We start from the raw sequence: 27,836 nt of genomic DNA on the forward strand, positions 1-27,836 counted from the left end.
TAACGATATTTACGACTAAATTCGTGTCCCACATAATGGTATCCATAATCACGGATAAACTGATTTGAAACTACCGGTACTGTGGGATCCTGACCTCTAGGTACGAAACACAACACTGGAAGGTTCTTCCCTACCGATAAAGGAACCTTCGTTATGTAGAAATCAACAGTGGGACCTAAAGGTGGTGTGGTGTCGGTATATGAATTCTTTATGTTGTGCCACAGTGTACGTGCCTTAGCGGAAGTAAAAAAATCCATGTTTAAAAGGTGACAATAATTTCCTATGTTGTGATCGACTGTGTTCAGTCGTTACAAAACTATAACTGGGCCAAGGCAGTGCCGTGTAACATTTTTTCGTGACGAATAACGAATAGAAGCATATCGAATGACAGAACACGGAGGGGCAGACAAACCTAACCTCAATGAAGAGCGTGCTACTGCACCGCGAAAGATTCGTCACCGGTAAGTTTCTAGATTTTTATTTTTATATGGGTCTCGGTGTTTTTCATTGAAAATTACCCAAAAATGAGATGAAAAATTTCCATATACGAGTAGCGTTTAGAGTTGTATTCGTATACATCGGTTGGTGACGCGTGTTACTTGGATACACCACACGGTTTCCACCAACCAATCAAAATAGAGTATACGTCGCCTGACTCGCCAATCAACCAATCAGAACGGTCTGTCAATTTTTTGATTACCTTGTGTGAAAATCTATAGAGTTTGTTACCGCTAAATATACGTAACTGTCGTACAATACAATATGAATAAAAATTTCGTCCGTTTGTTATGCAAAGTATTGGATTCTTGTATTAAAATTTTGAGGAATCGTAATACGTTTATTAAATAAGAAAACATACACTTCCGTGTGCCTACGTAGTGCTTCGTAAAATTAAAATACACTAATAGCTTATACGAATTCACAGACGATAAGTTAATTTATTTATAAACTAATCTTCGTATAACTATTTCATTCCAGCTTGACAATTTATATTTTACCCTTTATTTGTAGATATTACGTTTGTTAGTGTTATCGAGCGTCATTGAATTTATTTATATTTCATAATTGATAATATACGATATCTATTGATCGTCGATTTTTGCGATAAAGTAATAGCTTTTTAAAGATCTTTTCTTTCTCTGTCGACATTTTCGGTTTGTATCTTTTCATTCAGTTCAAATATTACATACTATCGTGCATTGGTCAACAGGAAAATTGTATAAATAAAAGAAGAACAAGAATACAAGGAAACATTCGAATCGAAGATATTAAAAGTTAAATTGTGGGAAAAAATGATAGAATGTTTCGCATATTAGTATACAAATGTTTTATAGGCTGTCAATCGTAATACCCGCGTTGTCGATTATGCAATAGATGATACTGCACTTATCAATGAACGACATTTTACATATCATGCGATTTTATAAAATCCTATATTCACGTGATCGGCGACCTTGATAGTCAATCTTTTGTTGCATTACTAAATATGATATCTAGTATCGTGCTAATTATATTTCTAATTTTTCATAGATCGGTTGATTAAGTTATATATATGTATATATATATCATTTTTAAAAAGATCGATCCAACTGTCATTAATTACGGTGGATAAGTTTCTACAATTACAAGAAATATTTAGAAGATACATGTTTAACTATTTTTATGGAAACAGATTGATTTGAAAATACAAAGATATTTGAATATAAAAATATCTCGCGCTACCGTATATTACATACGTTAGCATTTTGATCGTGATTATTCGAGCTTGAGCTGTAGCTTGTCTTGAGATTATGTCAAGAACTTACTTACATTCAGAATAATTATTGTCCATCAGCTTTTCGCACCTGCGATATATATTTTATCGATATCATAAAACTGTTCCTACTGTCTCTAAATTACAAATTTCACAAGACAATTGAATATACTGTAGGTGTATTTCGAAACGGTCAAAGGTTCTCATCCCCTCCACGTCATTCTCTATCATTCCCACACCATGAAACTACTGATAATGTTAATAAAAAGCGTTCCCTTATTAATGTTATCAGCAACAAGTTGTTTGTATTGTACATATAACATTATTATGAGATTTTTGTCAAATATAATTTAATCTTATAACTTCGTACGTATGATTAAAGTTATTGACGTTATACATACTTGACGATCGCATTTTAATCTGTAGTTTTTTGCACTTACTGTTCATTTTTTGCGCTATTAGTCAATTATTAATCAATTTTTTTGCGTAAAAACATTTTATACCGCGTGTAAAAAAAATTGTACAGTATGAAATAGGATTTAGAAAATGTTTTTCCCTCTTGCCAAATCTAAAAGCTTACGGATTACGGTGAGAAATTTCATTTCTAATTGAATTTCTAATATCGCCTAGGCAAAACAAAAAGAAAAAAAGGGCAAAACAAACAAAGAAGAAGGAAAAGAGAAGAAGCGTTGTTGAGGAGCTAGCGAACGTAACAATAAGTTTACGTTTAGGTTGAGAGTATTATCACGATAGACCTCGTTAGATAGACGATTTGTAAATTACTGATACACAATCAGGCAAGCACGTTCTCAGTTAGTTGTCGGATTTGTGACTTAACATCGTACGATTCTTCGTAGAAGTCACGAATCGAGCACGCGGCACTCGCGGTCAAAATCTTCTCCGTCTCGATTAACTATCATCAAAGCATTTCTCCCGTTCGGCTGATAAACGGACAACTTCTTTCCGATCGAAATAGCGAACACGTACAGACTTATCGTCGACAAAGCTGAGCATTCATTTTAATGTGAAGTACGAAATGTTGTTGATGTCTAAGCGCGATGATTCCGACTCTGCGAACGGAACGTCTATTCTAAAGTCTGAAAAATTTCCAAACAGACTTCCCGTACAATTTGATTACGTAAAATTATTAATATACTGTAATACTACAGATGAATTACGTATTTTACGACAAGAGACGAAGGAATGGTACTCGTATTCGTAAATGGAAATTTGCCACAAAGTTATAGGTTTGCAAATTATAGAATTAAAGAATTCCTAAGCAAAACTTCGTGCATCATTTGGTTAAGTAAAAACTGACGATATTACTGTCTGGTGCGAAGTAATGTAAAAATGAGTAACGATGGAAATGAATTTTCCTTTTCAAATACACGAGGAAAGTGTAAATAAGTTGGAAGTTTGTGAAATAATTTCACAGCAAATTTATCACGATTAATCGAAGATACCAGAAGTTTCGTTTTCGAAATAATTATTACCTAGATCGATATCAAATACGAAAATCGATTATCGCGATAGTTACCTTGCGAAGGAATCGCAAAGAGATTTTTTTATATTTTCTCCAACGCAAAATAATAATAACAAATAATATATGAGAATAGTAACAAAGAATAATGTGAAATAATATATTGGATAATACAGATAAATATACCGCATGACACGAGTTACATAATCTTATATGTAGAATACCATATCCATAATACGACTGGATATACGCATTTACATCGTACGTTTGACTATACTTATACACGTGGACGTCACCAGATCGTGTGAATAACACTCACGTCCTTCCTCCTCGTGGTAATGTCCATATCGTATCCCTCCACTACGTATTACATGCGTAGCTATCATTACGTTTTTAACGATCGGGGTCCATTAAGATGTTGACAGCACTGTTCAAAAGAAAAAAAAAAAAGAAAAAAAGACAACACCGGGAAAACAAGGAAGTTCATTTTCGTTTCAGAAGACTGAATAACACCGTCGATGACTTACATTTACAAGATAATAACAATTATCGGCAAACAAATCGAAATATAGTTCATTAAAGAATCGCCGTAAGTGACGCGAAAATAGGAAAACGAAGGGACGAATGCGAAGAAGCGAAAGTACCGGGAACCACACGTGTGTAGAACAATTCATGCGTAACACTGATCTTCCAAAACAACAAACAAAGTTAGCGTTGGGTAAAACCGCGGATAGACTGTAGAGGCTACGACAGAAGCTATAAGAGCGTTTAATTGTAAAGCTTAATCGTGAAGTCGACTAGAATAGCAGAAAGGAGCGAGCACACCAATATATTATCCGTCTGTTCATCGATAATACCACAAAGCACTGAAACATACTGAATAAAAGTCGCTGTCGAACGAATCATCGACCATCGAAGCGTTACGAGCGGACGAAGAAAACAAAACGACGAACGATCGTATCGGTCTTTCTGGAACAAATCCCTTTGCTCGAAAGTGAGGAGAGCGTACTTGAAAAAAGGAACCGGTTAATTCGAAACAAATTAGATATCGACGAAAACGATGAAAAAGCGAGGAAAGAAACTAAGCACGCGTGTCAATCACATTTTGACCCGCACAAAAATTCTGACCATCGGACGCGATATCGGCGTGGATCGAAAACGCGTTGCCGCGAAAAGTTCAGTGGAAACAAACACAGTGTCGTCGATGTCTGACGACCTCTGAACCTTGTCGTCCGGTTTCTTCTTTTTCTCTCCCCCCCCCTCCCTCCCTCCCTTCCTCCCCCCTCCCCACCCTCTCTCTCTCTTATTTTTCCTTCTTATTTCTTTTTCTTCGTATCGTTTCAACTCCGCGTACGCACGAGACAATCTATGTACTCCGTTCGACTCGTATTTCGACGCCAACCGATTTCCTCTTCTCCGTGTAAGTCGCGTTACGTTGACGAAGGGGCGCGGTGTCGGTAGGAACAACGTGTGCACGCTAGTGCGTCGTCGTATCTCCTTTCGCGCTTGCCGTCGTGAAATACGAAGTAGTAATAGAAGCGCGACGATGACGAGGGCACGTCGTACGATCGCCTGATCGCGTTGCTAGGAATCTACGGAAACAGGCGAAATCGCGAGTGATCTTCTTTCGAACGAAATTTATCTACGATATAAACATAAAGAAGGAATTCTTTGATATAAAGCATAGAAATAGAAAAGATATAAAGATTAAATCTTCACCTTGCGAAATATTAATTGCAATTTCGTTGTATTGACATCGTTACTTCAGATATTTCTAACTTTCTCTTTTTCAATATTTCGTCGGTTTGTCTGTTGCTTGTCGTGGAAAATCGTCAAGCACCAGAAGGGATCATAGAGGAGGACTCAGGCAATAGGATAGCGGCGGAAAGTTGGCGGGAAAAGTTCGTCGACACGAAGAACGCAAATATCCAGAGATCAAACTGTCACCTGGTATGATTCGAGGTCTTCTGGATACTTTTTTCGGTACATTGATGATCTCTTAAAATCGTTGGAACACAGTAACTCGTGGTGAACACGCGTTCTCCCTGAAGCGTTTCGGCGAGGTTCACCGTGATTCGCTTGGAATATTAATCGGATCTTCGTATCTGTGTTCGGTCTGTATAATTATCGAAATTTGTCTCTTTATATATATATATCGTAAGGTGTGATAGATTTTGGAAAGTGGAGTAGAATTATTAGAAAAATATGTACCGGTTTTAAAGCGCAGAGATCGTTATGTTAAAAATATCGCGCGGTTTATTTGAGATCAGTTAAAAAAGTTGGAAATTTGCTGCGCCTCGAAATTCTCCCGTTCTTCGATCTTAACTTTCATCTTGAACGATTTTGATACGAAAACGATATTATACGATTACATCGGTAAACTTCAAGGTTCGTGCAATATTCCATTCCTGGTCTCAGTTCGCCACGAATAGCTTCTGCACAATACCGCACGAACGTATCCGTGTCCTATGTATCGGTAAAGGGTGAAACGTTCGAAACGGATATTTGATTAAACGGAAAGTGCGTGTGTTTTCGTTTAACTTTATTCGCTGTATCATTTTTCTACTTACCGAACTTCGGAATCTGAATGATATAATTTTGAATCGCAATAATAGTAGCAATAATAAAGATCGGAAAACGTACGTAACGTCGGAAGAAAGCAATAGAGAATAATGAAAATTGTGTCGTCGATTAAAGGGTATAATAAATATAAGAGGGACGAAACAAAGCGTAGAGAAAAACGTACCACGTAGATTCTCGTTGATTTTCTAACTTCAATATCGCTGCACGATTCAACAAGAATTATTTGAACATGACATAATTGAAAATGAAAACAACGTGTCACGTTTAGAGACGTAAGACCTTTAAACTTACGCGAAGGATATTCTGCACGATTCCTAAAACAAACAACATGTTAACGTTACGACGATACTTTGAAAATTTTAGACGAAAAAGACACGCGTTTAGCTGCAAAAGCAAATTTCGAGAGAAGAAAAGAAGACGATCTTGCGATGGATCGATACAAGCTATCGAATTTTCCGTTCTGCTTTCTTACACAAAAATACAAAAAATGAAAAGAAGTAGAAAATGCAGTCCCTTACGGACTTCGATGAAAACGCACGAACTTTCCGTTTAACATAGTAAGAACGCGAGCCCCAAAGACAAATTCTCGGATAAAGGGTCCTTTACTTGATCCTCGGAAATTCTTTCAAGGTTTTATTCAAGCTCGACAAAGTGATTCCCGAAGTGTTCCCTCCGCAGTTCTTCTCATTGCTCCCGTTTTCGTTGGCTTCACGTTCGCTGTAATAGCACGCCGATACGTTCACTTTGGACCTATTTTCACGGATCGAGCTCAGCAAGGGTGGTGGGCTGACATTATACCAGCAATTCGTTTCTTAAACTTTGGTAGAGGAAACGAGGGTGAGTAATCAGGCTTCCTCGAAATTTGGGTTGGCTTCCTTTTTTTCTTTTTATTTTCTCTTGGTTTTGCCCTGCTTCTGATTCCTCTTCGTTGGTGTTTTCGTTAGAGGTGGGTGTTTGTAAGGACGCAAAATGCTTGTATCGTTCGCCCCCGGATAAATTTGAAAGAAAGATGGAATTTTTGGCTCGCGAGAAACCTGTTTTTCTGCTTTCTTCGTATAAACGATACCGATGAATTGATAGCGAGCAAAGTCTAATAAACACGAATTCGTTGGTCAATCGCGAGCCAAGTAAAAGTACATTCGCGGTATCACGATATCTTCGTGTGCAAATTATTATTTAGCTGATCTTGAAGAACTTCGAATTACAAAGATAACTTCGAGAACCTGGAATTTCTCGAGATTTGAGGAGCTCCAAGATTCCAAGCTCTCGCGCGTCCTATCCTCACTTTCTACTTTGTCCGATGGTTTTCACTAATCGTTTTTAGTGGTTTTGGTATTAACAATTTCCTTTTGCAGTGGTATTTTTTCCCATTTTTCGCTCGAATCTCGAAAATAACGGAAAATACGGTTTACCAAATGTAACTAATCATCATCGACGAAGCACCGAGTACTAACAAGTTGCTAATCTACGTGAACACTCAGGTGCCTCTTGAAAGTTTATTCATGAATTTAAAGGATGTCAATGTATCGTAAACACTATAAAGGTCGTATCGGTGGTGACGTACGATGAGCGAGAATGATTCGATTGAAAGCTTTAACGCGGGTTACGTTGCCTGACGATACTGGCGTTATTGTTCTTATCAACATTGTATTCGGTTGTACGAGAATCTCGTAGCGGAACTTCACCGATCCACCGAGTATCGAAGCTTATTCACACAATGGATAATTGATGGTTTAAATAGCTTCGTGACCTCTGCGAAATATATGAACCACGTTCAGAAGCCACGTTAATCGAATCCGTAAATCGGAAAGTACAGAAAAGCGACGACGCTACAAACGCTGCTCTTCTTAAGTTTGGTTTCCTCGCGACGAGCGAACTCGTGGAAGAAGCATTCGTTTCTTGAAAATCTAGCGTCGATCGTGTTCTTACGCCATTGCAAATTAAAAAATGATCAGAAGTGGCGCTGAACAATTTGTCTTCTTAGAGGCACATGCACTTACACTAAATACTTTATAGCTTTCATGTACGTTCTCACATCTATTTCATATTACATAATAGTACAACGATGGTATTTATGTTTTATTACAGCGTGACTGAAATTTCAAAATGTTTCGTATAATACGACTTAACGTGTTCGTGAAAGGTTTCGAGTGTTCGAATACTTTCGCCAGTTACCGTATACATCGTATAATATTAGAATTAATCATAACCACGGTGATAACAAAATTAATCATAACTGCGATAATATTCAAATTAATCATAACGTCTCACGAAATTCACGCCTTCGTACTATCAGTTTGCATGTCTACCATTTCATCTGGCTTTCGACGAAGTTGGTCATCTGGTTGGGATTTCCGAATTATTACGTATGCAAATAACAAGCACGTGCTGGGTCGGATCACCCGAAATACAACGGTTGCTTGATGAAGAAATGCTTCTCTCGTATTTTTCGTTATTATTGTTTGGGAAATGCATGCGGCTTATTTGGCATGACCACATCTTCTCTTGGCCACGTCACTTGGATCTTTTGCCTACGAGCTACGGGATATACTCGACGCGATTCAATTGAGGGCCACTCGCAACACAATCTGTCGCAAAAAGCTCCAAAGATTTGCACGGAAGCTTATCGAGGACGTTATATTTCCACGAAGAAAGAAACACCGCGTGAAATGCTTCGATAGATAAATTAACAAAAAAAGAAAAACTGATCAGCGTTAACGTCAAAGATTACAGATAGATGTAAACAAGTCGAGAAACTTGCAGTGCGTATAGATGGTATTGATAAAATTTAAGATCGAAGCTTGCGATAAATGCGAACGAAATTGATAAGTTTTACGATCGATGCGTACGAATTAATAACACGGTAACGACGTGAAAAATGAACGATATAAGAGCTGTTGAATGTTTAAAGAGTGGCCCTTGGTGTTCAAACGGCAAAGCGGAAAAGAGATTCGCGAGCCGCTATGGGGAGAACGCGATAGCGAATTTCTATAACTCGCTGGCCACGAGATTTACTTGCAAAGGATGTTGAATTCTCTTTAAAATATGGCCGATCTTGAATGAAACGAAACACATTTTGAAGGTAACATTGACAGAGAGGCAGACGACAAGGAGAATTCGGAACAGGACGTGAACAGGTCCAACGATTCGAGCAGCACCATGTCGGAAAATCCAGTGAGCTTCGTCGTCGGGGAGCCCGACAATGATCGCAGCGAGGAATTGGAGATCGAGGATAGCTTCCCATCCGAATCATACGATATTACCACAACGCAGGTGCAGCAGAATGCCATGGCTGGTTTGATCGAGCGCCGCAAGCGCCTCAGGTGATCTTTTTTTCCTACCCTTTTTTTTTTTTTCTTCTCTAGATCTTGTATTTCTATTTAAACGATCAGATAAAAGCGAACAGGTAAACGACATAATTGAAAATACGAAACACGGTAGCCGAGAACGGTCACTCTCGTTGACGCGACCCTTTTGTATTCGATTTAAGGACTCGCCACGGATCCACATGGATCCTATTGATGTTCGATGGATAAGCGATCGCGGTTAGATTATTTTTAGCCGAAGAATTATATTTTTTTACCTCAAGTGGCGAAGAGATTAATGGAAAGGAAACGTTATAGATTTATATGATTTAGATATTGAAAAGGGACATACGATAACAAATGATAAGATAAAGTAACTAGTAGTAAATAAAAGTCAAAACAAAGAAGATGTTATCGACATGGGAAATCTTTTCCAACGAGGAAAATACTATGTGTATATATATATATATATCGATCTTCGACAGATCAATTCTTACGAGATTTATTCGAAGATCAGATCTTTTCGAATAACCGTTAATGACTTTGGAAATTATTATTAAAAGGCAAGGGCTATTCTACGATAATGGGTACCTTCTTTAAAAGGAGAATTCTTCCTTAAGAAGTTCTTCCGTTTTAAATGGAGACATCAGGAGTTTCTACCACGTGTTGAACCATGGGAAGTGGTATACGATTGTTTGTTGGGCACAGTTGCCCTGTGAACGGTGTCTATTCTTAAAAGACAATTACCCTTCACCATGACAATGATCTTTAAACGTTCCATAAGGATGAATGAGAAGTTATTAAGATCGTGGACGATTAGGATTGATTCATCTTCTTGTACTGCTAGGAGAGATACAAACGAGACGTGTTCGTTAGGCTAGCGGAATGTTTCAAGTAGCATAGTAGTATGATTTACGTGATCTTTTTATGATATCGATCTGCATTCCATGAATACGCTATAGGCAAATTTGAAACTTGTTCTTTATTTTTTTTTTTCTCTCTTTTCTAGTAGAACTCTGTCGCTATTTACGTATAATTGTGAGCACTTTTCATTTACGAGAGCAACAAAATGTAGTCATATTATCGACTCGAACGGTATTGAATATTTACAAGGATTTCATAACACATAGAACTGTCTTTATGCATGAAATTCGTTATTTTTTTCTATTTGCCGTATTTCATCGTATAACGTCATTCTTAGATTTATCAGAAGATCGCAAGACCCAAAAAAAAAAATTGTTTATGAAATTTAGTTAATAATTACTAGTTTCAGATATAAAAATAAAATAATTAAACAGCAATTTAACTGTTCTAAGAAATACTGATTGATATCCGATAATTAAATTGCAACACATTTATATAATTACGTAAGTTAAAGCTTAATTACCATATATATTATGAATAAATAAATATTCTCTTTATAAATTATTTATATTTCATTAAAATTTTCAAATTTTACTAAATGAAAAATTTATACGTTTATGTCATAAAATATTATAAAAACTGTACCTGTGTGTGTATTTATGGAAAATATACAAATGGAAAAATACATCGACCGTACATAATATATGTATAAAAACTTACAAAATAATCGAAGTATGGTACAGTATGGTTTTATCTACTGTACAAATCAATTAATTTGCTTTAATCATATTCATTAAAATATATATAACATATAGTTTTTGGATGTTGCTTTATTAAATATTCTTAATTCTATGCTTAAAATTAAAACTAATTATTCTGTCGTTTTCGTCAACTACATTTCACAAACGAACCTTCTTATTTCATGATCTTTAAAGTCAGGTCACGTTATATCATGCGGATTTCTCTCCTACCATCGTTTCAATGCGTATTTAGCTAGGATTTCGTAAAATTTGGAACGGACCTTGAACAATTACTTCTGTATATGATAAAACGGACTAATCGTTTTCTCAGCAAGCCGCAAACATCGATCATTACGTAATAATCGTATAAATTATTCATAATTGTATATGACATTTACAAGATAAAGAAAGGGTAACATTCGAAAATATAAATGAATTTTACTTACAAATTTTTCGTAATTCACGAACAAAATATAGGACATCATAATCATTTATTTCCGACATTTATCTTCTTAACGTTACGCGTATTCGTAGCGATGCACATTTCGATGGCGAGTAAACTATAAATTGCATATTGTTGCAAAACAGTGAATGCTTTAACGTTATTATTATTATCATTTGTTGTTCCGAACGTGTATTTCGGACGATAAATTTAAAGGTAATATGTCCATTACGTTAGATTACATTGCAATATATGTTTAACGTCTGTAATGTGTATTACGTAAAAATATATTACATCATAGACTAATCAATAAGAAGACGAAATAAAAAAGCATGTAATTTATTTGTATTTCGTATATCGCAATTAATGATATAAAAATAATAATCGAGAAAGTAGTGTATAAAATATTAACTTATTTTTATATTGAAAAAATATTGTTAACCAGGTTTTGCAGTTTACAGAGGCCAAGTTTACAAGATCCAGTGTAATTTTTGAAGTTTACAAATACATCGTCTAAAATGTCTTGAAAATGCTATGAAAGAGAATTACTGTTTCCCAATACGAAGTATGTCTTTGAATTAGATGGAACGAAACGAAAGACAATCGCGAACGTGAAAGCTTTGAACTCCACGATACTTACAACTATTATTCAGCTACTTTAAATTTCAAATAAAAGACGATGTTCATGAAACGTCGATTGTCAATGCTAAGCGACTTCGTTACGAATGAAAATTGTAACGCTAACAACGACCGTTCGTCGACGAACGCTAATAATTTTGCACTTCGTAATATTGCACGATTATGTAATCGTGACAGTATTTTAAAGAAAAAGTAGAACACCTTGCAGTTCTATCGGTTCGCGTGATATTTTCTTTATTTAAATGAAATCTCCGTTCCTCATGAAACGTTTATTTAAACTGAACTGTGCCCAGTAAGACGACAACTATTTTGCGATTCACGAAAGACGTTCGCTTTTTTCACGCCGTTTACGTTAAAATTAATACCGTAAAAAATTGTAAAATTCTGACGAGGATTAGGCTTCCTTCTCTCTTTTTCTTTTTGTTACATTAACTATCAGTACAAGAAGCAATAAATGTTTGTCTAATTAACCGATGTTCGACCTAATGTTTAATGTAAATGTAAGTTTAATGTTAATGTAAATATTCTTTTTTATTAAAAGTGGAAAAAAAAGAATTTTTTCCAGCTTTTTCACAAACTTATGGAGAATCGGTTTTCGTAGCGACCGCGATGAATTTCATGTTTGTTTATTCTCCACTGCGTACGTAACATTTTTCCACGGCTATTACGAAGTTCAACGTGAAGCAATACGATAACAAAATTATGTATGGAAAGTGATTTCAACAGTAGCATTGAAGAATACAACGACGATCTACCTAATTAAGTTTCATTAGAGTCGGTTATTATGTATACCGCCTCAGTAAGTATAATATTTCTTGGAGGCTGTATTCATCGCTATTTCAAAATAAGAAAAATGTACTTACGTTCCTTTTAATGAAGGTTGATGGATTATCTACCTGCAATTTTCCAATTACTTCGTCACCATCGTCACTTGGCCTTAATTATTTAGTCTTTCATTATTCTTCTCTCAATCTCTACCAGTAAACAGCATATCCTAAATACGATAACATTTATAGAATATGACCAGATTTATATAGTTACGTTGCACTTGTGCACGTTGCTGTAATTACGATTACATGATATTATACACCTGTAACAGTACTTACATGCATCTGCTGTTTATATCATATTTTGACTACTCCTTGGCTTTACAATCTCTGCTACATACGCGTTAAGTATCCTCTCCCTATAATTTTTATGACTCTTCTTCTAACATTATTTATATCGAAAAAGTCATATATGATTATAAAAAAAAAAAGAAGAAACTGTCACAACCGTAAAGTAATCTTTTTTGTTGAAATATATTTTTCGCAAATTGATCTGTTGCCTCGAATCGCCAGTATTCTCGACATAACGATATCTTCATCTACGAATCTCGTGTCTTTGCGCGTGTCGTGCTAAGTGCTAAGTTTCGAATTAAAATGAAACTTAATCTCAGCTACGTGTACACTGTCTTCAATAACAAAGGAGTTTGAAACGACAACTCTGTAATTCACCACAGTTCTATGCATACGGTAACGCGTTAAAACCGCACAAAGAAAAAAAAAGAAAAAAATGTTTACCTAAAGACGCGGCGGGGAAACTTTTCCAAAGTGTATCGCCCGCAAGAAACGAAACGTTTATCGTAACGAAATTTCGATTTGTCGAAAAACTACGCATGTCGCTGGGAAGACCGACGCGTTTATCGTCTGTCACGCGTGTTAATCGGCAGATTTTCAAACTGGACATCTCGGTTAAAGTTTAATGCGTGCACAATACGTGTGAGATAACGAAAAGTAACGAAAACGAAATGGAAAGAGAAGGGTGATTTAAGGGAGCAAACACGTTCAAGCGGCCAGCGAGTTGTCAGTTTGGAGCACGTTGCTTCCTTGAGCAACGTGTTATAAGGTAGGGGAACATTGGATGAAAGGTATATACTGTGCACGTTGCTACCTGTCAGTGGCCCACGAGTCTTCTAAGAATGCTGGGCAGGTATTTAAGTCGCTTCCGAGCCAGGTGTGCGCGTCCTCTATTCAGGCGTTGTGATTCGTTAAATCTGTGTCAAACGTCAGTTTCACCGTACCCAAAACGATACATTCGTATCTAATTAATTTGGTGAAAGACCCACCGGGCAAGATCAACTAAAACGCATTAACACAAATACCAGTTGAGAATCCAAATCGATGGTTTTTCCTTAAATCACGGCTGAAACCGTGATCCGCGTCCGAGATCCGATTTCCATAAAAGGTCGATCGAAAGCATCGGTGGAAAGATCAAACGAAAAGTATCGGTACAACCATCAGCTGATGGTTCTCCGTTCCAGTTCATTTAATTCCCATTACGAACGTGGTCTATATGAAACTTGGCGTTTACTATAGCGTACTAAAACACAGACTTGCATCTAGAAGGCCTTATGAATAATCAATCGATAACACGAATCAAGTATCGATTGATAATTTACCAGATGAACGATCGTGCAGTTTCCACGAAGAAATAATCGAAAGATGGAACTATGACACGCGATGTTTGCTCGACGATCGGTAACAAGTTCGAAGTTTCTTCTCGAGAGAAGAAGAAGTGAGATGAAAAGACGCAAAAAGGTTTTCGTCGTCTTATTTTCACCTTTGGCGCGACCTACGCAAAATTAATGATTCACGGAAATCGTCGTTTTTCGTAGACTCCGGAAGATTTCAGTCGCGCGTCGCGTAGACTGGACGAATGCGAAAAAATAGCTTGTGTGGCTGAAAAATCGCGCATGGGACGCGATCGCAAATCGCAGGCGAAGAGATCCGGTGAACACGGAAGTCTACGGTTGTTGACAAAACGCGTTAATCTGCGGCCAAATTCGATGAATACCGCTGCAGATCGAGGCGTGTTTGAAAGAACGAGAATATTCGACTTCGGCCTCGTGAACCGGTATTCCATCCGGAAGCGGTTTCTGTAGCCTTCTTCGAAGCGAAGGTCAAGTATCGTGCAAAGTAATTAAGTCGTAGTGTAAAACAATATTTGCAAAGGAAGAATACCAGACCGGTTGGAAGATGGTGATGCAGGAAAATGTTAGAAGAATATCGACCAACTATTTTATTTGTTTCTAGAAAACAAAAATGTTTGTTTGGTCAAAAATAGGTAAAATGGAATAAAAATAACGTGTACTCGTTCCGATTTTACCTGTAATGGAAGATTACGTGTAATGTTACGTATAACTGAAGATACAACGAGCATAGAGGAAACCTGTGAATTAAAATAAAAAATTGTCTGTGATACGTGCTGGATTAAGCATTGGAAATTAGAATTGATCAGAAAGAAAGGAAAAATGGTCGGAGAAAATAAAATGAAAATTACGTAACCGAAGTTGCAAAATACTTGTTAGTACAAAATTCTGATCGAAAGGAAGATAACAAAGCGAGTCTGACGTACTGAAACGTACAAAATGTTGTAAGATTCTGAAGTTTCTGTCATGGAGAAGATTGAATAGTAGGGGGGTTCGAAATGAGACGCATAAAAAGATTCGTCTTAGCTCAAAGTACAGAGAAGGATCCGATTTGGAAGAGCTGCGACAACCTGATGCCTGGAATACCGAGAATGAACGAAGAAACGTCGATCGAACAATCGGCCTCTACGCCGCAACCATTCACCAACGACCAACAATCAGCCACCGCCGGATTAACGTAATGCACTTTGTTGTCTTAACATCATCGAATTATAACGGTTAATTCAACTAAACCCTCGATATAGTACGACTTTCCACTTGGCTCTTTTAATCCAAAAGATAATCAATCTCTTCGCTAATATCATTGGATTATTCAGATTTCTTATCTAATTGCCTATTTCAATTTCAACTTTGTTCTACTTTAGCTTAATTTTAGTTATTTATATTTAGTTATTCAGTATGTTACTTTGATAAGCGTCATTGATGTTTCACGTCTGACAAATGTCATTTTCAATGTTCTCGTTGCACTAAAATATAGAAGACGAAGGGAAACATAGAATGGAAATATAGAAGAAGTAGACCTTAAAGTTCAATAATTTAATTCGAACCTTTTTCAATCGTCCTTGGTCAACGATACCGATCGAGCGTTAAATCGATCAAGAAATTGGTTTGCCCATTAAAAGATTCGAAACGAACGAAAATCGACGTAACGATGAGACAGACGGTTAAAGGGGAGAAGAAAACAATTAACGGGTAAAACGTTTGAAACATATATTTTTTTTCAATTTGAATGAAGAGACACGAATCATCGCGAAACACGTCGTTTGGTGAACTAATTTTCTCTTCGTTCACGCACGCACGCTATATACACGTTCGCATTCATTTCGAATGTCGGCAACCTTGGTTTAATTTTCACTGACATTCTGATATTTCTCATCTTCGAATTCAGGTTTCATCAGCCGATTTAGATCATTGAAACATAGTCCCGGACATAAGATAGCGAAAAGATCGATGCAGCATTGTTTTGTTGTAAATTCGTGGACTTGGCCCGTTGACCTTCGTAAAAAGCGGTCCTTGTTTGAACAAACGATCGTTGCGAGTTGTTGTTCCGCTGACTAGACGTTCGATACGTTAGTAAAACAAGAAAGAGAATGACAAGGGAAGTACAGGTATATTTAGAAGTGTTTTCAGACGATACGCTGGTAGGAAAGAAATTTAAAGAACGTGTCATTGAATAATATATTATCTTGTACATATTTGCGTATTATTAGAATATTCGATAGCTCGAAGCAATACGAATATATGAAAATAAACGGAGTATCTGTGTAAATATGTATCATTAAGTTTCTGTTTAAATAAAAGAGATACCAGCTATTCGGTCGGTATAGAAAATATTCGTACAGTAATTCATAGAAATATCGTAGAACATCCGTTTATCGATAAAATTTCAACGAATAAATCTTACAAGTTTGCAGAATAATTTTCATTCAAAAAAAGAACGTGATAGCTATTCCTGTTTGTGAAAATATTAATAGGTATTTAGCATTGGTTAAGACGTAAATACGTAAATGGGTTTGACAGACAATTTCATGCTGATGCGAGATAGCGATCGAAAGCGTAATGCTACTAATACGCGAGCGTGAATCTTTCATAATATTTGGAGACGTTTAAAAATACCTGGACAGTGCTTATGTATAAACATTATCGACAATATACGAGACCACCTGAAAGGAAAAATATGAAGTGACCAGGCTTCATCGAGGAATGATTTACAGAGGACTCTTTCAGAAGAATGGAAAAATATTTCGAATAGAGTTCTCGTTAGTTTATATAAATATATTTATACAATATAATCAAATACCTTATAATAGAATCGAAAGCCTATTAAGTATGAAAATAATCAAACTTGGTAATTTCCTCTCCTAGATATTGGATAAGCCTTTGCTAATTTCTGCCATTAAATTGTAACAGTACGACTACTTATTATGCGTGTGTTTTTGTCGTTTTTTAAATATTAATATTTTGCACAAAGGACATACATATTCTATCTTTTTTCCACCAGCATTATTATTCTACAGAGTAGCAAGAATATGTGCATATTTTCTATTTGCTAAAATTCTATTACCAAACGTTGTTCTATAATTGGTACGAGTAATTTTGTTAAAGTTAAATACCGTACGAATACATTTCTCACTGACTGTATACATAAATTATACAAATATGTTTCCACCTCGATAAGAATAAACTATATTAATAATTGCCAAAAGAAAAGCAAAAATCTGATACCAGTCGTTTCGACTGGGTTTTGGCAGTTCTATAGTGATATTAATAGACGTTGTATCGCGTAGATGTTAAATATAGCGATTATCGTGGGATATGGATTGGAAAAGAATCGCGCGAATCTGCGTTTACTCTTGAAATCTGGTTTTTTGTCAAAGGAAGAAAAGGAATGCACGTCGTATGAATAAAAACAATTTTGTACATCCAGCCGAGATACATAGGAGGTTCAGAAAGCGTTACAGACTTGTAGGAATGGCATTGCGTGAGCCGCTTAAATTAACGGTTCGTATACTTTCTCCGCTGTCATTCGCGTGTTCCCCGCTAATGGATGATAAAAATCACCTTGAAATACCAAGGGAAAAACCTAAAACCAATTTTTCATCCGGTCACACTTTCTTTCCTTCGTTTCTCGTTATTTTCTTCGCAACGTTCGATCGACGTTTATTGCAGAATATGTACCGGACGAAAAGTTCCCTCTTTACTCGTGAAAATCTTTTTTATCGTTTACTTTCATCATTTTCACCCAGATTTTCCATCCACTAACGCTTTCTCCCCTTCGTTCCTATCATTTCTTTCTCGATATAGTACACATTTTGAATATAATAGAATTCCTATCAAACAAAAGAAGATCATTTTTCTCCAACGAGGATGTATCTTATCCCTTATCTTTTTCTTTTTTTTTTCTTAAAACATAATGGCTGACAACGATGGGTAAAATCTAGCGATAATAATAATTCATTTTCATCTCAGCCTATTCGGCCTGCAAATGAATTTGGCTGACGATTCTTTACGTTCGTCGTTCCGTGCTTTTTGTACCCAGAACGATCACACGCTACCCTAGTCTGCGTGCAAATTTTAAAGCAGTTGGTACAGATTCTTCGAGTTTCTCGAGATGAGGATCGAAGCGATGAAACGAAGCCAACGCCTGTTTAGTGAAAATTAATGCGCGCTCCGTTTGATTTTGTAGGCCCAGCATGTCGCAGGGCACGGTGATGATTCAGACGCAGAGCCGGTTACAGGAAAAGGACTTCACTATTGCCACACCCGAGGAGTTTGTTCATCGTTTCGGCGGTACCAAAGTTATCAACAAGGTAACGTTGTTTTCTCGACGAGCACCGTATATTCTTCACTACGTATCTCTACTACAACGGTCGATTTTTTAGCGTGTGAATCTTGCAGAAATTTTTGCAATTTTTAACATTGTAACAATTTGAATTATTACTGGATCTTATTGTCGGAAGATGTAATTTCTTTTTAACGGAGAAGATATTCGACATCTTCGGATAGAAGGAACGAGTCGAATAGAGCAGGAGATGATTTAATTTGTAGAAAATATTCGCGCACAGGATAGTAATCTATAACTAAGAGACGTAACTTTTTAATAAAATCGATACTTAAAGCAGTCGAGTATAAAGAAGCAATTGCAGAAGGAGGTCGTTCAACGCGTAGATATGTCGCGTTCCGCTTCAGTATTTCTCAAGGCACTCGCCGTACAGTTTCGCAACAATGGCCAAACGACCTTCGTAGTTGACCTCGAGCGACCTTGAATGATCTTGAATCATAGGTTGCTAGATATACCTGTTCCGCGATACTCCACTGTAATAGCAATGTGAAACGCACATTGTTCCTTCCGCGAACGAAACAAGGTAGTACCGTGACAACTTTAACTTGGAATATCTTTCTTTATTAATTGTTAGTCATATTCGTCTTAATTCGGATCTAAATTTTATGCAAATGACATCTCCCCGATTTTGAACAGCGTAATTATAACTTCAACAATTTATCTTCTAATAACATCAGACTATCGACTATAATTACGTTATACATAAAAAGAGAAGAAGATAAAGTATTATAAAAAATTTGGTTGTTTTACAGTTCTAGCGTTAACAATCTTTCGCCATATAATTATTGCTCGATACCGAACCGACGAATTAGTTTTGTCTCGATTGTAAATTTGTTTTAAGATTTAAATAGATTTTCCTTTGTTTCTCAGTTTCGCCTTGGACTCCAATGTATTTTTGTTTTCTAAACGTATTTGTGTATCTCAGATTGCAAGTGCCGTTACCAATGACACACTAGTCCTTCAATAACATTTTATCGTCAATATTTAGTCATCGCTTAAATGACGCTTCACGGTTAACGATCGATAGAGTGATCAAATTTTTCAAATCGCAGGTCCTAATCGCCAACAACGGAATAGCGGCTGTAAAATGTATGCGTTCGATCCGACGATGGTCGTACGAAATGTTCAAGAACGAACGCGCCGTACGTTTCGTCGTGATGGTCACTCCGGAGGATCTAAAAGCGAACGCGGAATATATCAAAATGGCTGATCAGTACGTACCCGTGCCAGGTGGGACCAACAACAACAATTACGCGAACGTCGAGCTGATCGTAGACATCGCTGTACGCACTCAGGTCCAGGCTGTATGGGCTGGTTGGGGTCATGCCTCTGAAAATCCAAAATTGCCAGAATTACTGCACAAAAATAACATGTGTTTCATTGGTAAGATCCTTTGGATGACAATGAAGAGATAGCTGAAGATTATTCTGTAAATTGTGAAGTAAATTCTGTAATCTTACACTACCATGCATAAGTACGACGACTATCAAAGTATTGTAGTATAGCCGTAATAATTTGAATATATGCAGATACTTATGCACGGTAGGGTATTCGAGGAAATATTCTTCTTAGTAGGTTTTGAAGGGATGCGATTCGAAAAATCAAGAAATTACGAATTGAAAGAATAAATGAATGAATAGTAATTATCTTTCAGGGCCATCCGAGAGAGCAATGTGGGCCCTTGGAGATAAAATCGCGTCAAGTATAGTAGCGCAAACTGCAGATGTACCGACACTTCCTTGGTCAGGTTCGGAACTAAAGGCACAGTACAGTGGAAAAAAGATAAAAATATCTTCGGAACTTTTCAAGAAAGGATGCGTTTCAACGGTAGAAGAATGCTTGGCAGCAGCTAACAAAATAGGCTTTCCTATAATGGTGAAAGCTAGCGAGGGAGGTGGTGGAAAAGGTATCAGAAAGGTGGAGAACGCTGAAGAATTGCCCACATTGTTTAGGTAAGAAGGAAATTTGTCAAATTAATTTAAAAGATTTTTTACATGGTTCGTTACATAAATTGCAGACGTTACGTAAAGAATATTTATGTAACAAGATGTTGGAGGCTTTATATTAAGAATGCTTAACGATTTTCTTAGGCAGGTACAAACTGAAATACCCGGATCTCCGATATTCATTATGAAATTGGCAAAATGTGCTCGCCATTTAGAAGTTCAATTATTAGCTGACAATTATGGAAACGCGATATCGTTATTTGGTCGTGACTGTTCTATTCAGAGGAGACATCAAAAGATTATTGAAGAAGCGCCTGCTGTGGTTGCTAAACCCGAAGTCTTTGAAGAGATGGAAAAAGTAATTATCGATCCTATTGGCGAATCAAAAATATTTAATTTTTTACCATAAATTAATTAACGGACATTATTGTGAAAATTTGTGTTCATCCCGTACAGTATTTTTTACATTATTGTTTATTGTAACAGGCTGCTGTAAGATTGGCCAAAATGGTTGGATATGTCAGCGCAGGTACTGTCGAATACCTGTACGACACTTCTGGACGATATTACTTTTTGGAATTGAATCCACGTCTTCAAGTGGAACATCCGTGTACTGAAATGGTATCCGATGTTAATTTGCCCGCGGCACAACTTCAAATTGCTATGGGGCTACCATTACATCATATTAAAGATATTCGTCTTCTTTATGGTGAAAGTCCATGGGGAGATAGTGTCATTGACTTCGATCAACCGAGACACAAACCCCAACCATGGGGTCACGTGATAGCTGCGAGAATTACTAGTGAAAATCCTGATGAAGGTATAAATTATATTTCATAAAAGAAATTACATTTGATCGCGCTTGATCATTAAGGAATTCTGCTGTAATAAATTTTAATATCTCCATTAGGTTTTAAACCGAGTTCTGGTACGGTACAAGAACTGAACTTCCGATCCTCGAAGAATGTTTGGGGTTACTTCTCGGTAGCAGCTTCCGGAGGTCTCCATGAATTTGCAGACTCACAATTCGGACATTGTTTCTCTTGGGGAGAGGATCGTAACCAGGCTCGAGAAAATTTGGTCATAGCTTTGAAAGAATTGAGCATTAGGGGTGATTTCAGAACCACCGTCGAATATTTGATTACGCTATTAGAAACTGAATCTTTCCAGCAGAACAATATAGATACTGCGTGGCTTGATTTGTTGATTGCTGAACGCGTTAGAAGTGACAAACCAGATGTATTATTAGCCATAACGTGCGGTGCGCTTCATATCGCTGATAGAACAATCACTGCCGCTTTTTCTGGATTTCAAACAGCGTTGGAGAAAGGACAAATACAAGCCAGCAATGATTTAGATAATGTTATCGACGTAAGTTGATTTTTATATCGTCAATTTGTGTATAAATACTTGCTTACGAATATTATAAATTTAACAAAAATTTTTTTAGGTTGAACTCATTAACGACGGATACAAATATAAAATACAGACTGCTAAGTCAGGCCCTAATAGTTATTTTCTTGTTATGAACGGTTCCTATAAAGAAGTAGAACTACACCGACTATCGGATGGAGGATTATTGCTTTCTTTGGATGGTGCAAGTTTCACGACTTACATGAGGGAGGAAGTCGATCGTTACAGGATCATCATTGGAAACCAAACCTGCATCTTCGAAAAGGACAACGATCCTTCTTTATTGAGGTCACCATCAGCTGGCAAACTAATCAGCTATCTAGTCGACGATGGTGGTCACGTGGACGCTGGACAAGCATACGCAGAAATTGAAGTCATGAAAATGGTAATGACAATAACAGCGAGCGAAGCTGGTAGCGTCTTTTATGTTAAAAGACCAGGTGCCATTCTCGAGGCCGGTACGTTGATTGCTCGATTAGAATTGGACGATCCATCTCTGGTAACAAAAGCTCAGGAGTACACTGGTAAATTCCCGGAAACTGTAGCTCCAGCAATTTCTGAAAAATTGAATCATCTTCATGCTGAATACAGAACAGCTTTAGAAAACACTCTCGGAGGATATTGTTTACCAGATCCGTACCACGTACCTCGAGTACGAGAACTTCTTGAGAAATTCATGAATTCCCTTCGTGACCCTAGCTTACCATTGCTTGAACTTCAAGAAGTGATCGCGACGATATCAGGAAGAATTCCGATTTCCGTAGAGAAAAAAATCAGGAAATTGATGTCGCTGTACGAAAGAAACATAACTTCTGTTTTAGCTCAATTTCCTAGTCAACAAATTGCTGCTGTGATCGATGGACATGCAGCAAGTCTTTCCAAGCGATCTGAACGCGACGTCTTCTTCTTAACTACCGAAGCTATAGTGCAACTGGTACAAAGATATAGGAACGGAATACGTGGAAGAATGAAGACCGCTGTTCACGAACTACTTCGACAATATTACACCGTTGAAAGCCAGTTCCAACAAGGACATTACGATAAATGTGTTTCTGCTTTAATCGATGAGTACAAAGATGATGTAGCAACAATAACAGCTATGATTTTCAGCCATAACCAAGTCACGAAGAAGAACGTTTTGGTAACTATGCTCATAGATCATCTCTGGGCGAATGAACCTGGTCTTACGGACGAGTTATCGAGCACGCTGACGGAACTAACGAGCCTGAATCGTACAGAGCATAGTCGTGTCGCGTTACGTGCGAGACAAATTCTAATCGCTGCTCACCAACCTGCTTACGAGTTAAGACACAACCAAATGGAATCTATATTCTTGTCAGCGGTAGACATGTACGGCCATGATTTCCATCCAGAAAACTTAGAGAAACTTATCCTTTCCGAAACATCTATTTTCGATATTTTACATGACTTCTTCTACCATTCCAATCGTACAGTTTGCAATGCTGCTTTGGAGGTTTATGTTCGCAGATCTTATATTAGTTATGAGTTGACTTGCGTGCAACATCTGGAATTGTCTGGTGAAGTACCGCTTGTACATTTCCAATTTTTGCTGCCTAACAATCATCCTAACATACAAAACCAATCTTCGGTTAATCACAGAGTCGGGGCTATGGCAGCTTTCCAAGACATGGATCAATTCACCCGATATTCCGACGAAGTTTTCGACCTCCTAGAGGATCTGTCTTCGATTACCTCAACTTCAGCCAAAGTTTTAGCAGAGGCAGTAGACGCAGCTGCAAGCGAATCGAGACACAGCACGTCCATAAACGTATCTTTAAGCACTGCGGAAAATACTGGTACAGCGGAAATGGGTGAACGATCTGCAGAACCGGTACATATTTTGAGCATTGCCGTCCAAGAGAAAGAAAATCACGATGATGTTACGATGGCGAAACTCTTTGGAGATTGGTGCGCCGCGAACAAAGAGGAATTAATCTCACGAGACATACGAAGGATCACTTTCACTGTTTTAAAGAAAAGACAATTCCCAAAATTCTTTACATACCGTCAAAGAGATGGTTTTGTTGAAGATAAAATTTATCGGCATCTCGAGCCTGGTTGTGCTTTCCAATTGGAATTAAACAGAATGAGAACTTACGATCTTGAAGCTCTGCCAACCTCGAATCAAAAAATGCATCTCTACCTTGGCCGGGCTAAGGTTGCCAAAGGACAACAAGTCACGGATTATCGTTTCTTCATTCGTTCCATTATAAGACACTCTGATCTTATCACGAAGGAGGCTAGTTTCGATTATCTTCACAACGAAGGTGAACGTGTACTATTAGAGGCTATGGATGAATTAGAAGTCGCGTTCTCGCATCCGCTTGCTAAGCGTACGGAATGCAATCATATCTTCCTAAATTTCGTACCCACAGTTATTATGGATCCAGTAAGAATAGAAGAAAGCGTGACCAGTATGGTACTGAGGTATGGCCCGAGATTATGGAAATTACGAGTACGTCAGGCTGAGATTAAAATGACGATTCGGCCAGCACCAGGGAAGCCAACGTCTATTTTACGTTTGTGCATTGCCAACGATAGCGGATATAGCATAGATTTGCATCTTTATATGGAGGCAACCGATCCAAAGACTGGTATCATTCGTTTCGAATCTTATCCTTCTTCGACGGCAAATGGTACCTGGAGACCAGGACCTATGCATGGTCTTCCAATTTCTACGCCATATCTAACCAAAGATTATCTTCAAGCAAAACGGTTCCAAGCACAAAGTTCTGGCACAACGTATGTATATGATTTACCAGACATGTTTAGACAACAAACCGAAAAAATGTGGATTAAACACATAGAAGAAAGGCCACAATGCAATATAACTATTCCAAATCCTGTGATGGATTGTGTGGAATTAGTATTAGAGGGTGACAATTTAGTGGAACAAAAACGACTCCCTGGTGAGAATAACGTTGGTATGGTTGCTTGGAGATTAAGACTTTATACACCAGAATATCCAGTATCTGGTCGAGACATTATACTGATAGCAAATGATTTGACACATTTGATTGGTTCTTTTGGTCCGAAGGAAGACTTAGTGTTCTGCAGAGCGTCTGAAAGAGCTAGACAGCTTGGAATTCCTCGAATATATTTCTCTGCAAATTCTGGCGCTCGCATTGGTCTAGCAGAGGAAGTGAAAGCGTTGTTCAGAATTGCTTGGGAGGATGAGGATGAACCGGAGAAAGGATTTAGATATATATATTTAACACCAGATGATTACGCGCGTTTAGCACCGCTTAATTCAGTGAAAACTTCGTTGATCGAAGATAAAGGAGAATCTCGTTACAAGATTACCGATATTATTGGTAAAGATGATGGTCTTGGTGTAGAAAATTTAAAATACGCTGGTATGATTGCCGGAGAAACATCGAAAGCCTATGACGAAATCGTTACGATTTCCATTGTATCTTGTAGAGCGATTGGTATTGGTGCTTACCTAGTACGTCTTGGACAAAGGGTCATCCAAATAGAAAATTCTCACATCATTTTAACTGGTTACAAAGCATTGAATACTGTGTTAGGCCGTGAAGTATACGCTAGTAATAATCAGTTAGGTGGTATACAAATTATGCATAATAATGGGGTATCACATGCAACAAACGTAAGGGACCTAGAGGGTGTTGCTACTGCTTTAAGATGGTTAAGCTATTGTCCCAAATTTAAGGGTGCACCCCTTCCTATATTATCAGCACCATTTCCTGATCCAGTCGACAGAGAAATCATGTATGTTCCTACAAAAGCAGCATATGACCCAAGATTCATGCTCGAAGGTAGAATACAAAATGGTACAAATTATTGGGAAAGTGGATTCTTCGATCGTGGCTCTTGGCAGGTATATTTTATTTTAGATTAATATTACATGTTAATTTAGTTTAATAAAATGACTCGAACATTTCTATACTATTAATATTACTTACAGGAAATCATGAGGCCTTGGGCTCAAACTGTAGTAACTGGACGAGCAAGATTAGGCGGAATACCTTGCGGTGTTATTGCAGTAGAAACAAGAACCGTTGAGTTGCACTTACCTGCTGATCCTGCTAATCTCGATTCAGAAGCTAAAACGATATCTCAGGCAGGACAAGTATGGTTCCCTGACAGTGCATACAAAACTGCTCAAGCTATCAAAGACTTTGGAAAAGAAGAGCTTCCACTTTTTATTTTTGCCAATTGGAGAGGATTTTCTGGTGGAATGAAAGGTTTTTATTGATTTTTAATAATTACTAAAATTTCATTCTTACCTATCGAATGAATTACTAACGTTATATCTTTTCTAGACATGTACGAGCAAATTATCAAATTCGGTGCTTATATTGTGGATGGCTTACGAGAATATACCAAACCAATATTTGTATATATTCCACCAAATGGAGAACTAAGAGGTGGTGCTTGGGCTGTCGTTGATCCAACGATAAATCCTCGCTACATGGAAATGTTTGCTGACAATACAAGCAGAGGTGGAGTTTTAGAACCTGGTGGAATAGTAGAAATCAAGTTTAGAGCTAAAGACATAATTAAAGCTATGCATAGGGTTGATTCAGTAATACAGAAGCTTAAAGTAAGAAACTAATTTTGTTTCCTTATAATCTTTTACATTTTATAAATAGGTCGTGTGTGGGACACATTATGATATCAATCATTGTTTTAGGAAAATCTAGCCAATGCAAATTCAGCTGAAGAACGAACAGACATTGAAAGCCAAATTCGTAAGAGAGAGCAACTTTTAGAACCTATGTATCGGCAAGTAGCAGTTCACTTCGCGGATCTTCATGATACACCAGAGAGAATGTTTGAGAAAAATACCATTCATGATATTATTCCATGGAAAAAAGCACGCAGACTGCTTTATTGGCGACTTAGAAGAAGACTTTTGGAGGATGAAATAAAGAAGGAAATTCTATCAACCCAACACACTTTGGACGTTAGACAAGTCGGTGCAATGTTGCGTAGATGGTTTATAGAAGACAAAGGTGCTACAGAATCTTATCTGTGGGATCAAGATGAAGCTGCAACGAATTGGTTGGAGAATCAACGTCAAGATGAAAATAGTGTTGTTTCCCGTAACATCACTTGTGTAAGACAAGACGCAATCGTTTCTCGAGTCAAAGAGGCCCTTGAAACTTGTCCAGAAGTGAGATTAAATGCAATTTTAGAAATTGCGCACAGATTACAACCAGCAGAACGTGCAGAATTGCAAAGAACTTTATTACAGATAGAAACGACCACACAGGAACACCACAATGATTCAAGTGCTTCGTCCTAATGTTTTTCTAAATTAAGAAAAATCTCTTGTCTATCTGCGTACCTGGTGTATGTAGTTCTACATCTTAGAATTAATTGTACAGATACTCGTTATTCTTGTTAATAGCAAATTGTACGGGAGTAGTATAATTTTTGGAAAGTTAATAATTGTTTCTATCGATAGCGTTACTTGATGATAGAAAGTAATCGAACTCGTGTCTTATTCAAGTTCAATGGTGATGCTATCGAGTGTCAGACAGTATCACTGCCGTCTCCTAAACCATGGCAAAACGTGCCCTTTGTTTATAATGAGTGTATTCATGAATATAGAAATTATATTGCACATATACGTACATACATATATATAAATAAATAAATAAGTAATATATATGTGTTTATTTATTTATATGTATATGCATGTATGTATGTGTATTTTTTTTAGAAAAAAGTTTGTTCGTTGCGTTTACTTTTACCGAATGACTAATGTGTACATCGATATTTCCCATTTCCGTCGAAAAAAGGAAAACAGATCGATGGATAATTTTTAAAGTACGAAGTACTATTTTTCCAATCGTGTGTGATACGAAA

The 27,836-nt window shown here is 37.2% G+C and overlaps 1 protein-coding gene across 10 annotated transcripts; it reads left to right on the plus strand.

Moving 5' to 3' along the window:
- The first annotated feature begins 223 nt into the window (after positions 1-223).
- Positions 224-27,824, plus strand: LOC117210210 (acetyl-CoA carboxylase). Of its 10 annotated transcripts, XM_033453006.1 has the most exons (14): positions 224-461; positions 5,071-5,216; positions 6,447-6,653; positions 8,899-9,139; positions 18,463-18,586; positions 19,671-20,001; positions 20,273-20,570; positions 20,709-20,922; positions 21,051-21,384; positions 21,475-21,935; positions 22,015-25,839; positions 25,927-26,206; positions 26,285-26,565; positions 26,656-27,824. In XM_033453006.1, the coding sequence occupies exons 2-14, from the start codon at positions 5,186-5,188 to the stop codon at positions 27,268-27,270; spliced, it is 7,242 nt and encodes a 2,413-aa protein (XP_033308897.1). In that variant the 5' UTR covers positions 224-461; positions 5,071-5,185; the 3' UTR covers positions 27,271-27,824. The 10 variants fall into 10 exon arrangements, with proteins under 10 accessions (XP_033308897.1, XP_033308896.1, XP_033308898.1 ...); XM_033453005.1 differs by lacking the exon at positions 5,071-5,216; XM_033453007.1 differs by lacking the exon at positions 5,071-5,216 and having other exon boundaries at positions 225-461; positions 6,495-6,653.
- Positions 27,825-27,836: the final 12 nt, after the last annotated feature.

This window comes from Bombus bifarius, unplaced genomic scaffold, assembly GCF_011952205.1.
Source record: "Bombus bifarius isolate JDL3187 unplaced genomic scaffold, Bbif_JDL3187 scf7180000008199, whole genome shotgun sequence".
Lineage (NCBI taxonomy): Eukaryota > Metazoa > Arthropoda > Insecta > Hymenoptera > Apidae > Bombus > Bombus bifarius.